Source organism: Chelonoidis abingdonii, chromosome 7, assembly GCF_003597395.2.
Source record: "Chelonoidis abingdonii isolate Lonesome George chromosome 7, CheloAbing_2.0, whole genome shotgun sequence".
In the NCBI taxonomy this organism is placed as follows: domain Eukaryota; kingdom Metazoa; phylum Chordata; order Testudines; family Testudinidae; genus Chelonoidis; species Chelonoidis abingdonii.
The window spans coordinates 31492853-31514283 of NC_133775.1; the positions used below are offsets into that span (position 1 = coordinate 31492853).

At 41.9% G+C, this 21431-nt stretch overlaps 1 protein-coding gene across 1 annotated transcript in view; it reads left to right on the forward strand.

Moving 5' to 3' along the window:
* Positions 1–21431, forward strand: part of HS2ST1 (heparan sulfate 2-O-sulfotransferase 1) — a 178914-nt gene that overhangs the window by 147748 nt on the left and 9735 nt on the right. Inside the window, exons 3-6 of the mRNA XM_075067773.1 lie at positions 441–526; positions 3829–3967; positions 17137–17234; positions 18657–18814. Of these exons, the coding sequence (XP_074923874.1) occupies positions 441–526; positions 3829–3967; positions 17137–17234; positions 18657–18814 (481 nt within the window). The remainder of the gene's footprint in view (positions 1–440; positions 527–3828; positions 3968–17136; positions 17235–18656; positions 18815–21431) is intronic.

Below are 21431 nucleotides of genomic sequence, written 5' to 3' on the forward strand. Positions count from 1 at the left end.
TAGCTTTACTAGATATGAATGCATCGCCTCAGGGGGAGGGTGATTTCCCGCTTTGTTTTGCCTTCAAGGAGTTAAGTACTGCATCGCCCAGGCTCATCCAGGGAAAAGGGAGGGGGAAGCGGGGGAGCAGATAACGAGGAGACAAGGGGGAAGAGCTTGTTTTCCCGTTGAGATAGGGAGACCCAAGGGATTTGGGTTCTTGGGGTCCCCCCAGGGAAGGGTTGGGGAGACCAGAGAGAGGGAAAGGGAGTCAGGCCCTGTAAATTCCTGGCTGGTGGCAGCGAGAATAGATCCAAGCTGGGTATAAGCTTGGGGAGGGTTCACAGTAAACACCCAGATTTTGTACGCTAAAGTCCAGATCTGGGACAGACGTTTAGTACAGGCTAAGCATCAGCCATTCCAGACAGTATTGGAATATTGACTGTTCTCTATTTTTGTAGGTGCGATTTGTGAAGAATGTAACTTCCTGGAAGGAAATGAAACCAGGATTTTATCATGGACATATATCTTACTTGGATTTTGCAAAGTAAGTTACCCAATGATTTGTTTCATCTACGATGGTTGATACTATTTATATTCTTAAAACTACACAGTAGATAAAATATTTCCTTCCAAAACGTGATAGTTTTACCAGCTTTCAGTTGTGGAGTCCAGTAGTTCAAGTAGATTATGTTGATCCATCTTAAATATTACTGCCCTCTAGTGATCAGAATCTGACAGCCGTTTTTAAAAAATTTCAAACATTGAGTGTCCTTCAAAATGGCAATATTCCCTTTAGTTTTTTAATACAACTTTGACATGTTTATTGCATGATAAAAAAAGAATTAACTCATTGTTTAGGGCCTGACTCCACAAGTTAGCAATATTATTCCTTGGTTGAGCAGGAGGAGTGCCTTTGCCGGAGAATTTCAGCTCGCTCTTCTGAATACTGAGTGTGTCATCCTAGTGATATGCTTCACAGGCTGAGAAGTTTAGACGCAGTCGGTTCCCAAGTACACCACATCTAATAAGTAACACCACATAACTGGTATTCAGTTTGGTTACTTTGAAGTTTGTGGTTCACCATACGTTTTAAACGTCTTTAAATTTAGTTTTTAACATGCCACAGTTAATGACATACCAATACATTAAAGCAGTCACTTTTGTGCTATACTGTCGTTAAAAATATACATAGAAAATACACTGAATGATGTTCCCCTTTGTAGAGCTTAATCCTGCTCCCGCTGAAGTCAATAATAAAACTCTTATTGGCTTCAGTGGTGCAAGATCATGCCCATATTCCGCATCACTTGTGTTCCTCTTCCCTTCCACTCAGACGATTAACTAAGACCTCAGAGGGTAAAGATCTTTTGGTTTGTAGACTTTAAACCTCTCTCTAGAAGTAATTTTTAATTATAACTTTGTATTTAAAAAAAAAGTAAGAGTAAAATGGGGGAGCAGGAGCATCATAAATTCTCAGTTTAGCTTATCTCTAATAGAAAGTCCAGAAAGCCACTATATCAGCTGGAAATTACCAGTGGGCAGCAGCTAAAATTGCAAAATTGCTAAAAGAAAGAGAAGGAGAGAAACCTTAATTAAAAAAAAAAAGAAAGAAAAGAAATAAAATGAAGAAACCCCTGTGCTTCACATTGCATCAACCTCCTCTCCCACCCTTTTAAAAAAGTTAAAATACTATATTAATAGACTTTTTGAATTGAACCCTTAATGGAATAACCGCCTTGTGAACAGCTAGGTGAATATTATTCTTTACATTACTCAAGGCATAAAGCTGAAAATAGGTACTGGACCTTTCCAGATTAAAATAATTATTGTATCTGTAGAAATGCATCTAAGCAATTTCACAAATTTTATTCATGTTCATATTTCCTTTCAGGACTGTATTATCCTTGTGTTTGCTGTTTGTTGCCCTTTTACCTAAATGACTAATTTTTTCCCACAACAGCTTCCATTCTCTTATTTGTGGTTTTCATTATTAAAATCATATATTGAGTGTTGTGGTTGCTCTTTGCTTTTGACCTATACTTTTAAAGAAACTGTGAGTATATTCTGTATTCTTGTAATTGCCAAGTGTACAAATATATCATAACACAATCCAGCTCCAAGGAGCTTTGCATTAGTCTGTCAGAATGGTCATAAGACCAGGTTTTCAGGCCTCTGTCCAGGTCTGTGTCATTAGTCTGGCCCCAAAATAACATTCTTAGGTAGCACAGGGGCCTTAAAAAATCTTGAAAAGTCACTGACAAATCAGTTACAGTGGGCTATTAATCAGCAGGAGGAGGAAAAAAAACAAAAACACTAACCCAGGAACCTATCCTTGCAACCAACCCCACTGCCAACTCTGTCCACATATCTATTCAAGGGACACCGTCATAGGACTTAATCACATGAGCCACACCATCAGGGGCGCCTTTACCTACACATCTACCAATGCGATATATGCCATCATGTGCCAGCCGTGCCTCTCTGCCATGTACATTGGCGAAACCAGACTCTCTCTACACAAAAGAATAAATGGACACTAATCAGACGTCAAGAATTATAACATTCAAAAACCAGTCAGAGAACACTTCAACCTCCCTGGGTGCTCAATTGCAGACCAAAAAGTGGCAATTCTTCGACAAAAAAAATTCAAAAATAGACTCCAGCGAGAAACTGCAGAACTGGAATTAATTTGCCAAGTGGACACCATCAAATTAGGCCTGAATAAAGACTGGGAATGGATGGGTCATTACACAAACTAAAAACTATTTCCCTATGCTAGTTTTTCCCCTACTGTTACTCACACCTTCTTGTCAACTGTTTGAAATGGGCTATCCTGATTACCACTATAAAAGTGATTTTTCCTCCTACTGATAATACCCCACTGTAATTGATTTGTGTAGTTAGAGTTTGTAAAGCAACCCCTATCTTTTCATGTATATCTTCCTACTATATTTTCCACTCCATGCATCTGATGAAGTGGGTTTTAGCACACGAAAGCTTATGTCCAAATGAATGTTAGTCTCTAAGTAGTCACAAGTACTTCTCGTTCTTTTTGCTGATACAGACTAACACAACTACCACTCTGAAACCTGTAATAGAACATGAAGTGATGGTGTCTGCTAGTATCAAGGGCACCCACATTTTATAATCATAGCCAAATGACAGTCCCTGAGCACCTCCCCTTCCTTGTAGTTTCCATCTCGCTCTCCTTGGCATCATGCCAGGAATACCACTTACTTCACTAGTGCATAGCACAGTTAAAGCGGCAACAACAGCAGGAAGCAGAAAAGGAAGACTGAACCTTCTGAGGGATTCTGTGGTGTGAATATTTGATTGCTAGACTGAGGGAAGGAATTTCTAAGTTCAGGTTACTTATATTAAAACTTTCTGCACGTGGTATGGAAGCAGGTAGGATGTAATTATTGACATTTCAGTATTGTTTTAGCTCAAAGACTAGAGTTGGATTATATTAAAAACAAACAAAAAATTGTACAAACACATGCAGAATTGACTTACCTGATGTGTGGCTTGGTTTTTTGTTTGTGTCTTGTTCCTATAAACAAGAATCTATTGTGTTAACATTTCTGGAACCCTCCATCACACGGTAGAGAATATCTCTGTTTTCAATACTTTTTTCATCTGTCCTTTTTCAGACAGCGCTCTTCTGTTCTTTCAAACAATAATATATAGCCTTATTGTGAAATACTGACTTACTGGCACTACAGATTAAAATTTCCTGTCTGTAATATGTATGCACTTTCACTTTTACCTAATGTCAGTAAATACATTTTTGAGATGCTGCAGGAAAAACGTTGGTTTGACATTTTTATTTATTTTCTATTTCAGATTTGGTGTTAAAAAGAAACCAATTTACATTAATGTCATAAGAGATCCTATAGAACGACTAGTTTCTTATTATTACTTTTTGCGGTTTGGAGATGATTACAGACCAGGGCTACGAAGGCGAAAACAGGGGGATAAAAAGGTAACCTAAGCTTTAGATTCTGCTTTCATATTTTATTTGTACTAAAGTTGATCTGAAAACAGCTTTAATATATGGTTTGGCAAAAGCCATATTTCTTTAAAAAAAAAAATTTTTTTCCAAAATATTTGGGTTTAAGGTTGAAATTACACCATTGAATTTGTGTGAAGTTTGAAAATCAGAGCTGTTCTTGGATCAACAGTGGTGATGCTGGTGATTTTGGTAGGTCGCGTGCTCCACTTCATGTTGGTTTTGAACCAAGGTGTACAACACCATATGCTGTTATACCTTTGAAGAAGTGTAAATCCAGGATTCTGACTTCTTGTCAACAACTGTTTGTTTGAATTCTGAGGAAAAACTGAAAGAATTTTCTTGAAACTTTGCAAACAAATTAATTTAGGGCTAAAAAGTCTGAAAAAGCTCAGCCTAAATGTCATTGTTGTAAATATTCAAGGCTGTAAGCATCAAATGAAAAGACTATTCTATCAGAGACATCCAGAAATCCATTCCTGTAAGAAGCTGAACTGAACCTGCACTCAAAAGCTATCATGCTAAAATAACATGGTATCATGCTGTTGATTTTGAACACTTAATATTGTGATAGGGCTTTAACATATGCAAAGTGCACTATTTGAAAAGTGTGGTGTTCAAGAGATACATTGTTCTGTGCTTTCATACCCTTCTTTAGAGCTGACCGGGACTGACCTAATTTACATATTCAAACAGCAAAATCTCACTTGCTCAAGCATTGTTAGAGCTTCCTGTTAATTCCATAATTTATTTATCCCAGGATGCATTTATATATCTACTGTAAAATATATATACTGTTGGAATGCCTCACTTTGGATAGTACTTGCATATAAGTAAACAAAGTAATGCAATATATTTGCTGAATGCACAGTTTTTAAAGAGGTTGATTTTGACCCAAAATGTAAGTTTTGTAAAAGTAAGCTTTTTACAAAACTTAAGAACTGAAATTTTTCCATTTTTTTTTTCAATTTCAGTGGAAACACAGGATTTTTAAACAAAAACTTTTTCTGCAATGTTTGCAATCTAAATATTGCACCGTTATGCTAATACCTTGGAAAATGAAAGTGAAACTGACTAAACAAAAGTCAAACTAAATAGATTATTTTCATTATGCAAGCTGAGCCAAATGCAAAGAAACAATGACATAGTAAGTAAGTTTTTACTTTTTAAAATTAGCTTTTTTTATTATTTTATTTTATTTTATTTTATTTTATTTTATTTTTGCAAGACCACTAATCTGGAAGCTGCTGCTCCTCCTTGCTTCCTTAGTTAGAAGTAGCTCTGCCTCTGTTACTAAGGCTTTGGCTCCATCTGCTGCCCCTGCATCCCACCTCCACTCACCAGACTCTGCCATGTGAGTAGAGAGAGGGTTCTGCAAATAAAGATGCTTGTGTTTTTAAGTGTAAGCTTTCGAACATTCTGAACTTGAAATAAAGTTTGTTACCTACAAATGTTCCAAAGCCTTAATTGTAACAACATATGTGCTAAGTCTGAAGATAACTTGAAGATTGCTTGTGTTTCTGACTACAAGAAACTGTTCAGGTGCTTTTACTATTGCAAAGCATTTTTAACTTTTAACCAACTCAAAATATGCCTAATGAATTTCCTGTAAGCTTTCCTTAGGGAAAATCTTTTCTAGGTTAAAGAATAAGCATGAAAACTTAAAGCAGAACAGTAACTGAGAATAAAGATTTAAAATGTGTCCTTTGTAGACTTGCTATTGTGATGGTATGATACATATCAGATTTTTTTTTTGAAAAAAAAAAAAAAAAAAAAAGAGGAGGAGTATAGATCTTGACTTTCTAACCTACTCTGTTCCTTTGTGTATAGCCGCTTTTATTCCACTGATGGTTAAAAATTTCCGACTCATCCCCTTATACAGATTGTGGGCACTAAGTCCACCTCTGTGCATTCTCTGCTATGATCTCTCCTGAAGTGATGTAGGAAGACATTAGATCCAGTGTTTTCTTTATTTTCAACCCCAAACAATGATTGGAAATGGTTTGAAAAAAAGTCATTTGGCAAATTAAATATTGAACTATTGTTATTTCACTGGATAGGTATCTGACAGAATTAAAACTAGTGTTGTATAATAAAACTGTTCCACTTACAGTATACCGTTTTGTCTTCTATCAGACCCTGGATATGAAAGGAATACTTTGATATCTTAAGGTTGCTTTAAAAAAAATCATATCAGTTAAGGCATTAAATTGGCTGTTTGTTTTTTAATTTTCCTTGCGTTTGTAGTAAAAAAAAAAAAAAATTTAATATTGACTGGATAGATTTGTCTGATTGCCAAAAGCTGAGAGTGGACGGCAGGATGGATCAGTTGATGATTGCCTGTTCTGTTCATTCCCTCTGAAGCACCTGACGTTGGCCACTGTTAGAAGACAGGGTACTAAGCTAGATGGACCTTTTGGTCTGACCTTCTGTGGCCAGTCTTATAGTCTTACATAACATCATGAAGACTTTCACTTTTAAAACATTATTCAAGACCACCTAGAAAAATGTTCACTTTATAAAACTTCTCATACATGGATGTTTGGCTTTTCTTTTGGATGACTGATTCAATTGAACTCAGATTAAACAAAGAGTATGCATATATTAGTGTAGCATATATTAGTTGGAGGGAGAGAGTCCCCCCCAATCCCCCCCGTTCTTACACGTCTGGGTGAGGAGACTATGGAACTTGGGGAGGTGAGAAGACGTTTATACAGAGACTACAGCGGCACTCTGTGATCCTGCTGCCATTTCTGAAGCTCCATCAGACGCCATAGCATGTCAGTTTGATCACGCAGCAGCCCCAGCGTTGCTTCATGCCTCTTCTGATCTTTTGCCACCACCTCTCATCTCGGGCATCTCTCTTCTCCTCACACTGGTCCCTCCTGTCCTCACATTCACTGGCATCTTTCTTGTACTTTGATATCGCGTCCTTCCACTCATTCAGATGAGCTCTTTCATTGCGGGTCGATTCCGTGATTTCAGAGAACATTTCGTCTCGTGGCCTTTTTTTCCGCTGCCTTATCTGAGACAGCCTTCGGGACGGAGGAGGGAGGCTTGAAAAATTTGAAGCTGTGGGAGGGAGGGAAAAAAGGGGAGAGAAGTATTTAAAAAGATACATTTTACAAAACAATGCTTATACTCTTTCACGGCGAGCAACACTGTTCACATTACATAGCACATGTGATTTCAGTACAAGGTCGCATTTTGCATCTTAATATTGAGTGCCTGCGGCTTTGGTGTTAGAGATCACAAACGCAGGTCCAGGCAACAGAATTCAGCTTGCATGCGGCCATGGTAAGCCATTGTCTTTCAGCTTCTGCAGCCTTCATAAAAGCAGTGCCCTCCTTTCTCACATACCAAGCAAAGCCCGTTGAGTGCTGTGGTTTTCTTGTTAACGTGCAGCAGCAGAAACCAAACTAACCCCCCCCCTCCAATTCTCTGGGATGATCGCTTTATCCCTCCCCCCACTGCGTGGCTGGTATCAGGGAAGATCCCGGCTAGCCAAAGGCGAAAAGCTCAGCACCAACACACACACACCCCAGCTTGGCTAACTGCAGGGAAGGATTTCTTTTTAGCCACAGCAAACAGCCCAGTAGGAACGCCACCTCTGTCCCCTTAATTAAATTCCCATATATCAGCTAGGTTACCATGAACGATATCACTCTCCTGAGGATAACATAGCGAGATAAAGAACAGATGTTGCTTGAATGCCAGCAAACACGGGGACCAGATTACTTGCTACTAGCATGGCATGGTCAAGTGTCCTACCATGGAGGACGGAATAAGGCTGCCCTGCCCAGAAACCTTCTGCAAAGGCTTTTGGAGTACCTCCAGGAGAGCTTCATGTAGATGTCCCTGGAGGATTTCCGCTCCATCCCCAGACACGTTAATAGACTTTCCAGTAGCTGTACTGGCCGTGAATGCATCCCAAGTCCTCACGGCAAAATAATCATTAAAAAAGCTTGTTTTTAAACCATGTTTTATATTTTACAAAGGTACATTCACCAGAGGTCCCTTCCATGCCTTGGGAGGGTTGGGACAGTACTTCAGTCAGGCTGAGAAAAAGCTCCTGGCTGTTGGAGAGAATGGAGTGCTGTGTGCTCTCCACAAGCTCGTCCTCCTCTTTCCCATCCGCAGAATCCTCAGCCATGGCTGAGATTACCCCCTCCTTGGAATCCACAGTCAGGGGTGGGGTAGTGGTGGCAGACCCCCCTAGAATAGCATGCAGCTCAGCATAGAAGCGGCATATCTGCGGCTCTGCCTCAGACCTTCCTTTTGCTGCTTTGGTTTTCTGGTAGGCTTGTCTGAGCTCCTTAACTTGCACATGGCACTGTAGTGAGTCCCTTACGTGAGCTCTCTCCATCATGTCCTTGGAGATTTTTTTTCAAATGTTTTGTCATTTCGTATTTTGAAACATAGTTCTGCTAGCACGGAATCCTCTCGCCATATAGCGATCAGATCAGTACCTCCTGTATGGTCCATGCTGATGCTCTTTTTTGATTCTCGGACTGCATAGTTACCTGTGCTGATGAGCTCTGCGTGGTCACCTGTGCTCTCCCACACTGGACAAATAGGAAATGAAATTCAGAAGATTGCAGGGCTTTTCCTGTCTACCTGGCCAGTGCATCCGAGTTCAGATTGCTGTCCAGAGCGGTCACAATGGTGCACTGTGGGATAGCTCCTGGAGGCCAATACCGTCGAATTGCGGCCACACTAACCCTAATTCGAAATGGCATTGTTGATTTCGGCACTACTCCCCTCATCAGGGAGGAGTACAGAAATCGATTTTAAGAGCCCTGTGTGTTGAAGTAAAGGGCTTCATTGTGTGACGGGTGCAGGGTTAATTCGATTTAATGCTGCTAAATTCGAACTAAACTCGTAATGTAGACCAGGCCTAACTGTGATTCCAAGTCCAGGATAAGTTTACTGGACTGGAAGTTAATTAAAAAACAAAAAATAAAAACATCATTTTAGGTGTAATTTATTAAGAACCAATAAGCCAAAAACCCACAATGCCACTTCTATGGAATCTCTTTTCAGAATAGAATGCACTTTAAGCAACTTCTTTCAGAGATTAGAGCTATTATCATTAGTTTAAATTTAAACCTTTCTAATGTGTTACTTAATAATCTCTGATAACAAGAGCCTTAAGTACAAGAACAATCTTTATCATGTCACTTTAGCTAACATAAATGTATTTTGATTTTAGATGTTACTGTTTTTGCCATACGCATTTGAGTTGTCCCACAAGCACCCTGTTCTACCCAGATAAAATTTTGTCACCAAGCTTTAATTTCTTTCACTCTTTGTAATAATTCAGATTATAATGCTGCCCATGCAACCTTTTCAAAGTGTTTTGAGGAAGCTTTGCTTAACAAGAAGATGACAATTTTACTTGCGTCAGATATAAAATTCAGAAAGATCAACAACTGACTAACACAACCGGAGTATTCATCACTGTAATCATTTACAATATATCTCTGAATCCCATCTGAATTGTGTCGTTGTATATATGACGTTAGATAATGCTTAAATTAGTGGCTCTCTGGAAGTTAACAGTACTATAGCATCTTCTGCATGTTTCTTTCAGCAAGACAGTTTAGCTGCTTATTTGATATGATTTTTCTTGATACAATCCAAAACCAAAAACTTACGTTTAGAAAACCAGTTAAGATTGCTAAAAGTTAAGTTTTTCTCTTATCAATCACGTTACTTAAGAATTTTTAAGTAAATAAGCAACTAGTTAAGAATGATATAACTTTACCCAGCCTACATCTGTATAATAAGCTTCTAAGCTTGTCACTTTGTAGCCTAGAATATCTGAGTCAAAAACAATAGAAATATCTACAAGCAAGTTCAGAGTATCACCAGGTTTAATCATCATTGGATTTCACAGTCTGTTACCACCTAACTTAAGTTCTCAGCCATATTTGGCTTTCCTTACGTACATGACTTTACAAATTACCCCCATATGACAGCACAGGCTTTTTAGTAATAATAATTCTTACCAAGTCCAAATGCATATTCATTACAGTACAGCCTTAACTCTGACCCAAAATAAATACTGCTCTTTTATCAGTAAACTCACAGAAAGCACAAACCCTTCTAAAAGACACCTATAATTACATACATATTGACCAGCCTCAAATATAGGTCCACGTGTATGTCTAATGTAATTATAAGCTGACTATGTTATATGCTTCTCTTATTAAACAACTTACAAAACATTATTATCAAGGAACAACAATGTGAAGTATTTGATAAAATAGTGCAGTTGTTTTGGTAAACAAATGTAATCTAATTCCAAACTAAAATTATTGGGGAGCAAAAATAGCCATTATAATAGAAGCTGATTATACCCTTAATTAGTCTCTATGTACCTTACAACCATCACCACCACTATTATGCGTATGCAGATGGAGTTCATCATTATCCATTTTCCAAAATAGAAAAGTGTTTTGCATGGCAGTTCCTCTTACTGATATCCCATCATGGTTTAAGGGAATTATAATAGAGGTTCAGCTAGTATAGAGGACTTAGTGTGTACAGCAATTTGAGTGGCATTCTTATTTTGCTGCATGGACAGGGAAGAACTATTATCTTTCTGTTGAACATCCCAGAGTAAAATGAATACCTTGGCTATGAGAGCACAATCTCTTACGTACAAAAGTTTCTATGTTAGAACTTCTGTTGATATAGCTGTCAAGATATAGGTGGAGGAGAGAATGGGAGGTGGATGTCTTTATTTTGTTTTATTTAGGAAATTATTTAGCTGTTTTTAGCTTTAACTACAAAGTGATCTGTGGTGCAGGAGAAATCTTATCTGCTGATAAAATTCCAACTCGTATTTGGCAGATGTCTGCACAGGTTGGGAAATGTGCCGAGGACAGATCAGTGCTTAGATATGTTGATAGATGCTGTATAAATATGTAGGGTGGAGTAATAGCACTCATGAAAGAGGAAAAAAGAAAATGATCTTTTTCCGCAGTCATTTCAAGCATAAATCTTGCTCTCTGTCAACTTTTAAGATATTAACCTCCTCATTCTGAGCTGGGCAGATTCTTAAGTTGTTTTGTGACTCAGGTTTAAAACATGTTTGTCTTTCAGAAAAGCATCATTTCAGTGAGATGCCACATTGTTATCAGTGCTGAATTCTGAACACCTTAAAGTTCTGCACTAGTGAAAATGCGCAAATATATTTTACTGAAGTATGGGCAGAGCTTTATTTGGAAATGCATGATTTTACCAAACTGCTGCAATTTCAAGCAATCTGCTTGTAAGTGTCTGCATCTTGGGTTGGATTCCTAACAACAGTTACAAAAGTGGTAGAGTCCTAAATCTTACCTGGTCTATAGTCAGTTAAAAATTAAACAAATACAAGTCTTATATTTTTTTTAAATCTTTTTCCCCAATTTATTTTCATTTTATAGATTTGATGAACTTATCAAAACAGTAATGTTTTTAATTGCACAGAACACAAGAAATATTGTAAAAAGCAGTCTTCAAAGTATAATATTATACTTCCACAGAATAAAAACAGTACTGTACTCTAAATATGTATCCTATCCCTGGCTTGGAGAAATCATAAATACTTGCATTTCTGAATACTGTATGGATAGCATGTTTTTAATACTCATGTTTTAATACTAAACACTATGCTTCACTGCAGGTATCCATGTGTGTAGAATGATGTCATGTATCTAGTTTTTTTCCTTCAAAGAGAAGTTGGATGTAGTAACTTACTTTCATGTGTACCCTGATGTGGAGCCATAGTATTTTAAGTTCTTCTTCGAGTGCTTGTTCACGTCAATTCCAATCAGATGTGCATGCGCTGCATGCACGGTCATCAGAAACTTTTTCCCTAAGCAGTTCCCATCAGGTCAGCTAGGAAGCCCCCTGGAGTGGTGCCTTCATGGCGCTCAATATAAGACCCACCCAACACCCCCCTTCAGTTCCATCTTACCATCCATGGTGACATTGGAACTGCGTTTTGCTTGCTTGCAAGTGTTCCCTTAGTCTAGTACCTAGTTCTACCCAGTTTCTTGTTTTAGTAGTTAGTGTACTGTTATTTGTAGTTACCATAGAAATTGGTGTGTGGGATCGTTCCTCTCCCCTTCCCCTGCCTTGGACTTCGGGGCATGCCTCAAGTCCAAGGGTTTGTCTTGCAGCATATGCCAAAAGCCTATGCCTAATAGTAATCTCCACAACTTGTGCCTGAGGTGTCTAGGAGGAGCGCATCAGTCTGAGGCCAGGTCTACACTACGCGCGAAAATCGATTTTAGATACGCAATTTCAGCTACGAGAATAGTGTAGCTGAAATTGATTATCTAAAATCGATTTACTCACCCGTCTTCACTGCGCGGGATCGATGTCCGCAGCTCGCCATGTCGAATCCGGAACTCCGTTGGTTTTGGTGGAGTTCCGGAATCGATATAAGCGTGCTCGGGGATCGATATATCGCGTCTAGATGAGACGCGATATATCGATCCCCGAGCAATCGATTTTAACGCGCCGATACGGCGCCTAGTCTAGACGTGGCCTGAGTGCTGCAAGATTTGTAAGGCTTTCAAGCCTGCAACTAGAAAGGAGCGTGACTTCCATTTAAAACAGTTACTGATGGAAGCTGCACTCCATCCATCAATGCATGAATCGGTGCCAAGGAAGGACTCTGACACGAGACCCACGGCACCGAAGATCCCCTGCACCACAGCAAGGCAGCAGCACTATTTCCCATCTCCGGTGCCCTGCAAGCACTATAAGGAGGAGGACAGAGGGTGCTCTCCTCAGAGAACTGCGACACCATTAGGAGAGGCTTTGCTGCTCCAGAGGATTGTGCTCTTGACTCCAGTGCCCCAGGCTGCACCATTAAGCCTGGCACTTAGTGACTATCCAGTGGGGAGTGCCTAGTGGAGGTGTTAGAGCCCCCTTCTACTCCGGACACTTTAAAAGCTGCTAAGGAGCTCATTGAAATAACTGCGCCTCAGCCACTAGCTGTTAGAGAGAAGCCTCCAGCTCCTCCTAGATGGGTACCATCTAGAGGCAAGCCCGCAATGATGAGGCTCTCCTACTCATCACTGGCTTGGCACCGTTCCCGACACCATTCCAGGTCCCCATCGCCACAACACTCCCCAGCATCGGCCTCGGTACAAGATCGCATGGCACTGGGAGCACGACCATCTATATCTCTGTCCCCAAGAAGTCAGCACTGATCTAGATCATCATCACAGGGCCAGCACAGACACATGGCCCTGGAGCACAGCGGCTGTTCCCTGGCACCGGACACGTGGCACCAGTCTCGGTCGCAGGATAGCTGGCAACAATTTTCGATGCAATAGTCGCAGCACCGTTCCCTGACCACCTCTTCACAGCACCAACCGCTAGTGCAGGGGTCATGGACACTGCCGTGGTCATAGTCCTCAGGATCTTCAGACTCGGAGGCCAACTCTTATTACTCAAGGCGCAGTAGACATTGGTCCAGTAAGCACCAAAGAGACATAAGTGGCCTGGCAGCCACAGTGGCCTACGCACACATACACACACGCCCTTCTTGACTCCGTGAGCTTACCATCAGCCCCCGGGGTACCCCTTCGAGGGCTTCTAGGTCAGTGGCCTTGGGAGGTCACCCTTCCTGGTCACTGACAGATAGACCTACCCCTCGAGTTACGGAAGCGACCCTCTCCAGATGGCCCCTCATACTACAGGGGAGTCGTCAGAACTAGCTCTAGAACCACCCATCCGACTGGGTCAGACCAATGGAGAAGTCTTAACACAACCCAGGAACAAGCCGGGCAGCTAGAGGGCCATGAGGACCCTGTACATGCTTCCTCATCATCCTCACCTGATGAAGCAGTGGCAGGAGCGTCTGCTTCAGTTCCTGCACCCATTGACCACAGGGCACACCAAGACTTGCTCTGCGCATTGCTCGTAACATGGTTCTAGAGGTGGAGGAAGTAACCGAATCAGAGGGCACAATGGTGGAAATTCTCACCCCAGAGGGGTCCTTCCAGAGTGGCATTACCTATAATAATAAAATAATGAGACCCTCTGGCAGACTCCATTCCACCCACTGCCAGGGGAGTGGAAGGGAAGTAGTTTGTCCTCTCCCAGGGATATGAATTTTTTATTCTCCCACCCACACCCTTGCTCCCTCGTGGTCTCGGCAGTGAATGAAGTGCACCAAGGGCAACAGGTGCCACACCCAAGGCTAAGAAGCCAAATGTACAGACCTCTTTGGCAGGTAAGTATATGCCGCAGGGGGCCTACAGCTGAGGAAGCACTTTCATATAGTCATTTGGCTGGTCCACAGACATTTCCTGAGGTTTGTTGTCATCCACAAACACGATCAGTTCACGGTTCAACGAAGGTCCCTCTGGATGTTCACCAAGTGCATGTTCGTAGTCGCAGCCTTTCTCTGCAAAAGAGAGGTTTATCCCTACCTCAACGACTGGCTGCTTCGGGGGCGCTCCAAGGAGCAGATGGAATCCCAAGTCCAGTTAATCAGAGACACCTTCCAGGGACTCGGACTCCTCAGTGTGGACAAGTCAACGCGGTCACCGACCCAATGAATAAAATTCATTGGGGTGGAGCTGGACTCAATTCAGAGAGGAGCGATATTACGGAGTCCAGATTTCAAACACTGACAGGCATCATTCAGATTCTCAGGCAATACCCCATCACAACCACAAGGACATGCCTCAGTCTCCTTGGACACATGGTGGCATGGGCCTATTTGGTCAGGCATGCCAGGCTGAGGCTCAGACCACTCCAGGCATGTCTCACCTCAGCTTATCACCCAGCTCGATACATTGTGAATCCTCTTGAAAAATCGTCTGCAGAAAAGGACCTCTAGGGGATACAGTGGACGAAAAGCTGGATATGAGTCAACATTGTGCCCTTGTTGCCGAGAAGGCTAATGGCAATTTGGGCTGTATAAGTAGGGGCATTGCCAGCAGATGGAGGGATGTGATCATTCCCCTCTATTCGACATTGGTGAGGCCTCATCTGGAGTACTGTGTTCAATTTTGGGCCCCACACTACAAGAAGGATGTGGAAAAATTGGAAAGAGTCCAGCGGAGGGCAGCAAAAATGATTTAGGGGGCTGGAGCACATGACTTATGAGGAGAGGCTGAGGGAACTGGGATTGTTTAGTCTGCAGAAGAGAAAGAAATAAGGGGGGAATTTGATAGCTGCTTTCAACTACATGAAAGGGAGTTCCAAAGAGGATGGATCTTAGACTGTTCTCAGTGGTACCTGATGACAGAACAAGGAGTAATGGTCTCAAGAGTTGCAGTAGGGGAGGTTAGGCTGGAATTAGGAAAAGCTTTTCACTCAGAGTGGTGAAGCACTGGAATGGGTTACCTAGGGAGGTGGTGGAATCTCCTTCCTTAGAGGTTTTTAAGGTCAGGCTTGACAAAGCCCTGACTGGGATGATTTAGTTGGGAATTGGTCCTGCTTTGAGCAGGGGGCTGGACTAGATGACCTCCTGAGATCCCTTCCAACCCTGATATTCTATGATTCTGTGAGACAGTTCGGACTCAGTAGTAACAGTGCTGGACCAAGTCTTAGATACCCTATGCTGGTGGTTGGAGCCTCGCATGGTCTGCGAAGGAGTCCTATTCAACATCCCTCAACTGTCCATGATCTTAGTAACGGGCGTGTCAGACCTGGGTTGGGGGGCCTACGCAGGAGATCTACAGTCACAGGGTCGGTGGCCGCAGTCCTAGATCCCATTCCACATCAATATAAAGGAACTCAGAGTGGAGAGACTAGCTTGCTTGACCTTCCGGACTTGATTACAAGGTCAGTGTGTGGCGGTGCTGACTGACAACACCATGGCCATGTTTTACACAAACAAACAGAGCAGAGCCCACTACTCCCCTCTGTCAGGAGGCTCGCCAGCTGTGGGATTGTTGTATAGGACGCCTATACAATGAATGGAGTGGGCTATCTCCCTGGAGTATGGAACAAGCTTACGGACCACCTCAGCGGGTCGTTCTGCAACCATGAGGGTCCATCCATCCGGACATCGTACATTCCATCCCCCAAAGGTGGGGATTTCCCTGGGTAGACCTGTTCACCACCAGGAAAGTGTCCAACGTTTTGCTCATTCCAAAAGCACAGTCTGGGCTCTTATGTTGGACGCATTCATGCTACACTGGGGAGACCATCTCGTCCACAAGGTACTGCTCAAGGCGGAGGCAGAGACAAGGCGGAGGCAATTCTGCTCTTGGTAAAGCGGTGCTCCAGTCAGTGATTCCTTAACTCCAACCCTACCCCTGGGGGAGAGCTTGGGAGTCACCTGATTGGGAATTGACATGAGCAAGCCTCAAAGAAGAAAAGATGGTTGCTCACTTTCTTGTAACTGTTGTTTTTCAAGATGTGTTGTTCATGTCCATTTCAATACCTGCCTTCCTTCCTCTCTGTTGGAGTAGCCGGCAAGAAGGAACTGAAGGGGAGTTGGGTCGGCAGGGACATATATTGAGCACCATGAAGGCGCCACTCCAAAGGGCTCCCTAGCTGACGCGACAGAAGCTGCTAAGGGAAAAAGTTTCCGACGACTGTGCACACAGCATACACACACCTGATTGGAATGGACTTGAACAACACATCTCAGAGAATAACAGTTACAAGCAGGTAAGTAACAGTCTTTTACAGACTCAGATTTGAAAAGAGATACCAGTAATTTGTTGGTGTGGTAAAATAGTGGTAGACTATTGAACCTATCATTTATAAAAAAAATATATATATTCACTGTATATAGAGTTATCATCCAATCCCCACTCCATTTTGGAGTAATGTTATTTCAGCATTTGGGACCATTGTTATGATTTTTTTTAATAAGGAAAAACTGTAATACTAACAATATATAGCCTTGCTGGTTCTGACAGAATCCGCTTTTCTGCAGAGGATACAAGTAGGACGTAAAATAGTCAGTTAATTTCAATCACAAAATGTTAAGACCAATAAATTCTTTTTATAAGGTATTTTGAAACAAAGCTTGAAAAAAAAAATACATTTTCTCTTTTCCCCCACATCTTGTATCCCTCTATCCCTAGCACATTAACAACTAACCATGGTAAGACGCTTGATATGTAAGGCTGGGGTTTATAGCTCACTGTGCAATTTTGTCTTTGTTCCAGACCTTTGATGAATGTGTAGCAGCTGGAGGATCAGACTGTGCTCCAGAGAAACTTTGGCTTCAAATTCCATTCTTTTGTGGCCACAGCTCAGAATGCTGGTAGGGCGATAAAATTGGCTTAAGCTGCTAATCAAGTACATTATCACTATAATCTACATTTAATAAGTGAATGTATGGTGGAGGGTTAGATTTTGAGAAAGACTTGAGAGCATCTGGAGTGTACTAGCATGTAATTCACTGGTCTGTACTTTGTGAGTTTACCTTCCAAAGGTATTTGACTTTAAAAGATTCGTGCAACTGTTTTCTGAGGAATAAGTTTAAAAGAGATTTGTTTTGTAATAGACATAATAGAAGTGTGCAAGCAATTCTATAACTAAAAATCAGCATTTCCATTGTAGACCCCAGTATTACGGATTCAATATCAACAATTTCTTGTTGAATCAGGCTAAATCTTAGTGTACATGTTTGTCTGAACTAAGTGTTCTCCTGTTCAAGCTATTTGAGTTTTATACGGAGGGAAAATGATATAAGTAGCTTGGTTTGAGGTGCTGTTTTGCTAAGCTGTTTTCCAAACTCTCAATAATAAATGCAACTTAGCTGTTAAAAGGTGAAATGAAATTTGATAAGGATTAACTGTACATGTGGATCAAGCATTTTTGTTTCTTATATTAAAGCCGTGTACTTTAAGGAAGTCTCCAGGGAATGTAATTTTGAAAATGGCTTATTCAGGTACAACAATTCCATTCAGATCCTTTTTATACTCAGTGATAGAGAAGTTGCTAACTGCTATCAGTGGAAACAAATATACTGAAAGGTTCTATTATCCCTAAATTTGCTGGATTTAATCACAAGCAAAGCAGGTGGCCACCTGGGGACTTGTACTCAAGTGCAAACTCTGTATAATATGGGCAAGCCCCATGTACCCCAGTCTGACAGTGGGACCTGAAGAAGAAGAAACTTTGGGCCCCTCTATCCCACCTTTCCTCTCTGGCAATGAAACCATAAGAATGGGACATATGACAGCTCTATTCTTTCTCCTTCGTAAGGCCAGCTTTGCTTTTATGTGGGTATTTAACTATGGTAATGAATAAGACTTGCTAATGAGACGATATTTATCAGAGGTTAAAGAGAAGAGGGCATGTGCCCCCCACACTTCATTTTTTGAGTAAGCAAAAATGGTAGTTCTGACCACTTAATTCTTGAGGCACAGAAAAAGTAAAATTTTAGAAATTTAATTAATTAAAGGAATAACCATATAATTACTGAACTCTAATGAGTGAGGTGTTAGTATTAGCAAGAGGCTGTTGTGAGCAGCCTTGTAAAGCCATAATCCATGACATTGGGGTTTGGCATTGACATAGTCACAAGTGAGAGCAATTGGGGAGGGGGAGTTTAGGTAAAGGAAATTAGAGATGGGTGTGATTTTAAAATGGTTCTCTCTTGCCAATGTGAAGAAAACTAGGAATCAAGAATTCTTGGCTGACTTCAGAACCTTGCTGTAATTTCTTTTTATCATTTTAGGAATGTGGGGAGCAGATGGGCTTTGGAACAAGCCAAGTACAACCTGATTAATGAATACTTCCTAGTGGGAGTCACTGAAGAGCTTGAAGACTTTATTATGTTATTGGAGGCAACTTTGCCCCGATTCTTTAGGGGTGCTACAGAACTGTACCGGACAGGTATTTGAAAAGCTGTTTTCATTTATGCTTTCACATGACCTCTTCAGACCTGAATGAGCAGTCTTGAGTCTCTGCCAGGGTTGCTTCTCAATTGACTGATGATACTATGCAGGAGGCAGAATCATTCCAAAAGAGTTCTGTTATCAGTTTTACCATGCAAGCCAAGAATCTTTAGCCCTTATGTGCATTACACACAACTGGGGTGGAGCATTTGGTCTGTGCAGCAGTTCTGCAGTAATATGACTAACTTACTATTGTTTATATATGCAGGTTAAACATGGCAGGCCTTACTAAGAAAAGGGCCCAGCCCCAAAGAGGAACTGACACACTAGGGCCTTGATCTTGCAAACTGCTCTATACTGGAAGATTTCTGCACCCAGGTGGAGCCCCACTAAAGGATCCTTTAATCTGTATAAAACTGCTGTATGTCAGTGAGCATCTACACAAACATGGAGGTCTGTCTGCATGGATCAGCTTGCAAAACTGAGGCGTAAAACAATAGAAAAGTAGGGGGTGGTGGAAGGAGAACGGAGAGCCAGCCCTAAATAAGAAAAGGAGAAGTTTGCACTTTTTTCTTTCAGATTGATTCCTTGAAGCTACGCTTTTGTTTTTAAGTGATTTTTTTTTAAAATGTTGACACATTTAAAGCAAGAAGTATCATTTTTACTTTAGACAAAAAATATTACGAAGTATTTCTGGACATTTCCAGAAGTATTGTCCGAGGAAAGCAAATCATTATTTAAGGAATGTCACTGCAGAACAAGCAAATTGGCACTTCCTTTGCCACAGTGTAATTTTCAGAAATATAATCTTCTAGAAGTGGTATTTGAATGATTTGTGTGTTTATATACGTATTATGTATATAATTATTGCTACACAAACATATGATGATTTCTTCTTCGAGTGCTGGCTCATGTTCATTCTACGTTAGGTGCACATGTGCCACATGCACCGTTGCTGGAAATTTTTCCCTCAGCAATCTCTATCGGGCTGGCTGTTGTGCTCTCTGATGCTGCGTGCTTATGTGCCAATATAAGGGGTGCTGCCAGGCCCGCATCCTCTTAGTTCCTTCTTACTGCCCATGACAGTTGCTGGAACATCTCTTGCTTTGGCAGGGTGTTTCAGTGTTATTTTCTCTTCAGCTTAGTTTATTAGTCTTCAGTTAGCACTAGTGTAAATAATACTAGTGTAGGTAATTAGTCCTCCTCCTTTAGGGTAGAGGAGCTTTACCCCAGTCCAATGGCAGCACTGTTGTCTCCGCCTTGAGGGCCATTGATTTTGGTGCAAGATCACCCCCTTTCCCTCTCCCTCCACTTCTGCCCCCACCCCCACACAGCTGCCAGGATGTCATCACAGTGCCTTCTACCCTAGAGGCCTTTGCAGCAGCCAAGGACTTCTCTTTCCTAGTCCTGCTGACTCCAGTGCCACAGCCTCTGGCTCTGATTAGCATGAGCAGAAAAGAATAAGGGGCTCCAAGCCCTTTCCTGGTACCGGGACCTGTGTACCTTCCAAAGGCAAGCCAGGCCATGTGAGGTTGTTCCTGGTCCAGCACCGGTCCCTAGACCCTCGGCACCAACTGGCAGAAATGAGGGGTACTGGTCCCCTGTGATCACCTCAGGAGGACGTTTCTTCAGTCTGAGATGGAGCCCTACACCCATCCCAAGAGCTGTTGCTGTTATCCATCCTACGTCCCACTAGTCCTACTCAATGGTGTCCAAGAGGTGGGTTCCTGCATGGCTCCATTCAGCATCGGACCCCGACTCTAGTACTAACTCCTGTACCAACACACAAGATGTGTGTCCAGTGGATGTAATCAGGGCAGAAGAAGCAGAGGAAGCTCCTCCGGTACAGTCCTCTTCCTCCCCAAACGAGACCTTCTTGACTGAGTGGCTCACTGTATCACCATCTGAAGTGGCCCTCCCATCAACAAGGTTGTAATGGGTCTGATCAGAGCCCTGTGGCAGACGCCATCTTCTCTTCCTCCCACTTTGAAGAGGGCAGAAAAGAAATACTATGTGCCAACCAATTGGTACCACTACTTATATTCTCATCCTCCTCCTGAGTCCCCAGTGAGAGAGCCAGACAAGCACTACCCCCAAACAGAAAGGCTTAAAGAAACTGTGTGGCAGAAACATTTATTGAACAGGAAGATTGCAACTTCGTATCTTGAACCAGCAAGCCCTGCAGGAGAAGTACAATTATAATATGTGGGATTCTTTGACAAAATTTAAGGACTTGCTGCCTCAGGGCTCCATGCAAGAGTTCTCTGCCTTCTCAGAGGAGGAAAAGAACATAGTCAGAGCCTCACTCCAGGCAACCCTGGACGTAGCTGACCCAGTAGCAAGAACGATGGCTTCCACAGTGGGCAAGAGACTAATGCTTGGCTGCAATCCTTAGGGCTACCATAAAAAGTCCAACAGTCAATCCAAGACCTCCCATTCAAGGGTACCTCATTGTTTTCAGAGCAAATGGACACACAGCTTCATTGCCTGAAGAACTCCAGGGCTATCCTCAGGTCCCTGGGCCTCTGTGCTCCTCATCCTTCAAGGAAGCATTTCAGTGCTCAGCAACTTGACTGCTTCTCAGCTTCTTGTGCTTCCAGTTCCAGCTCCAGTCC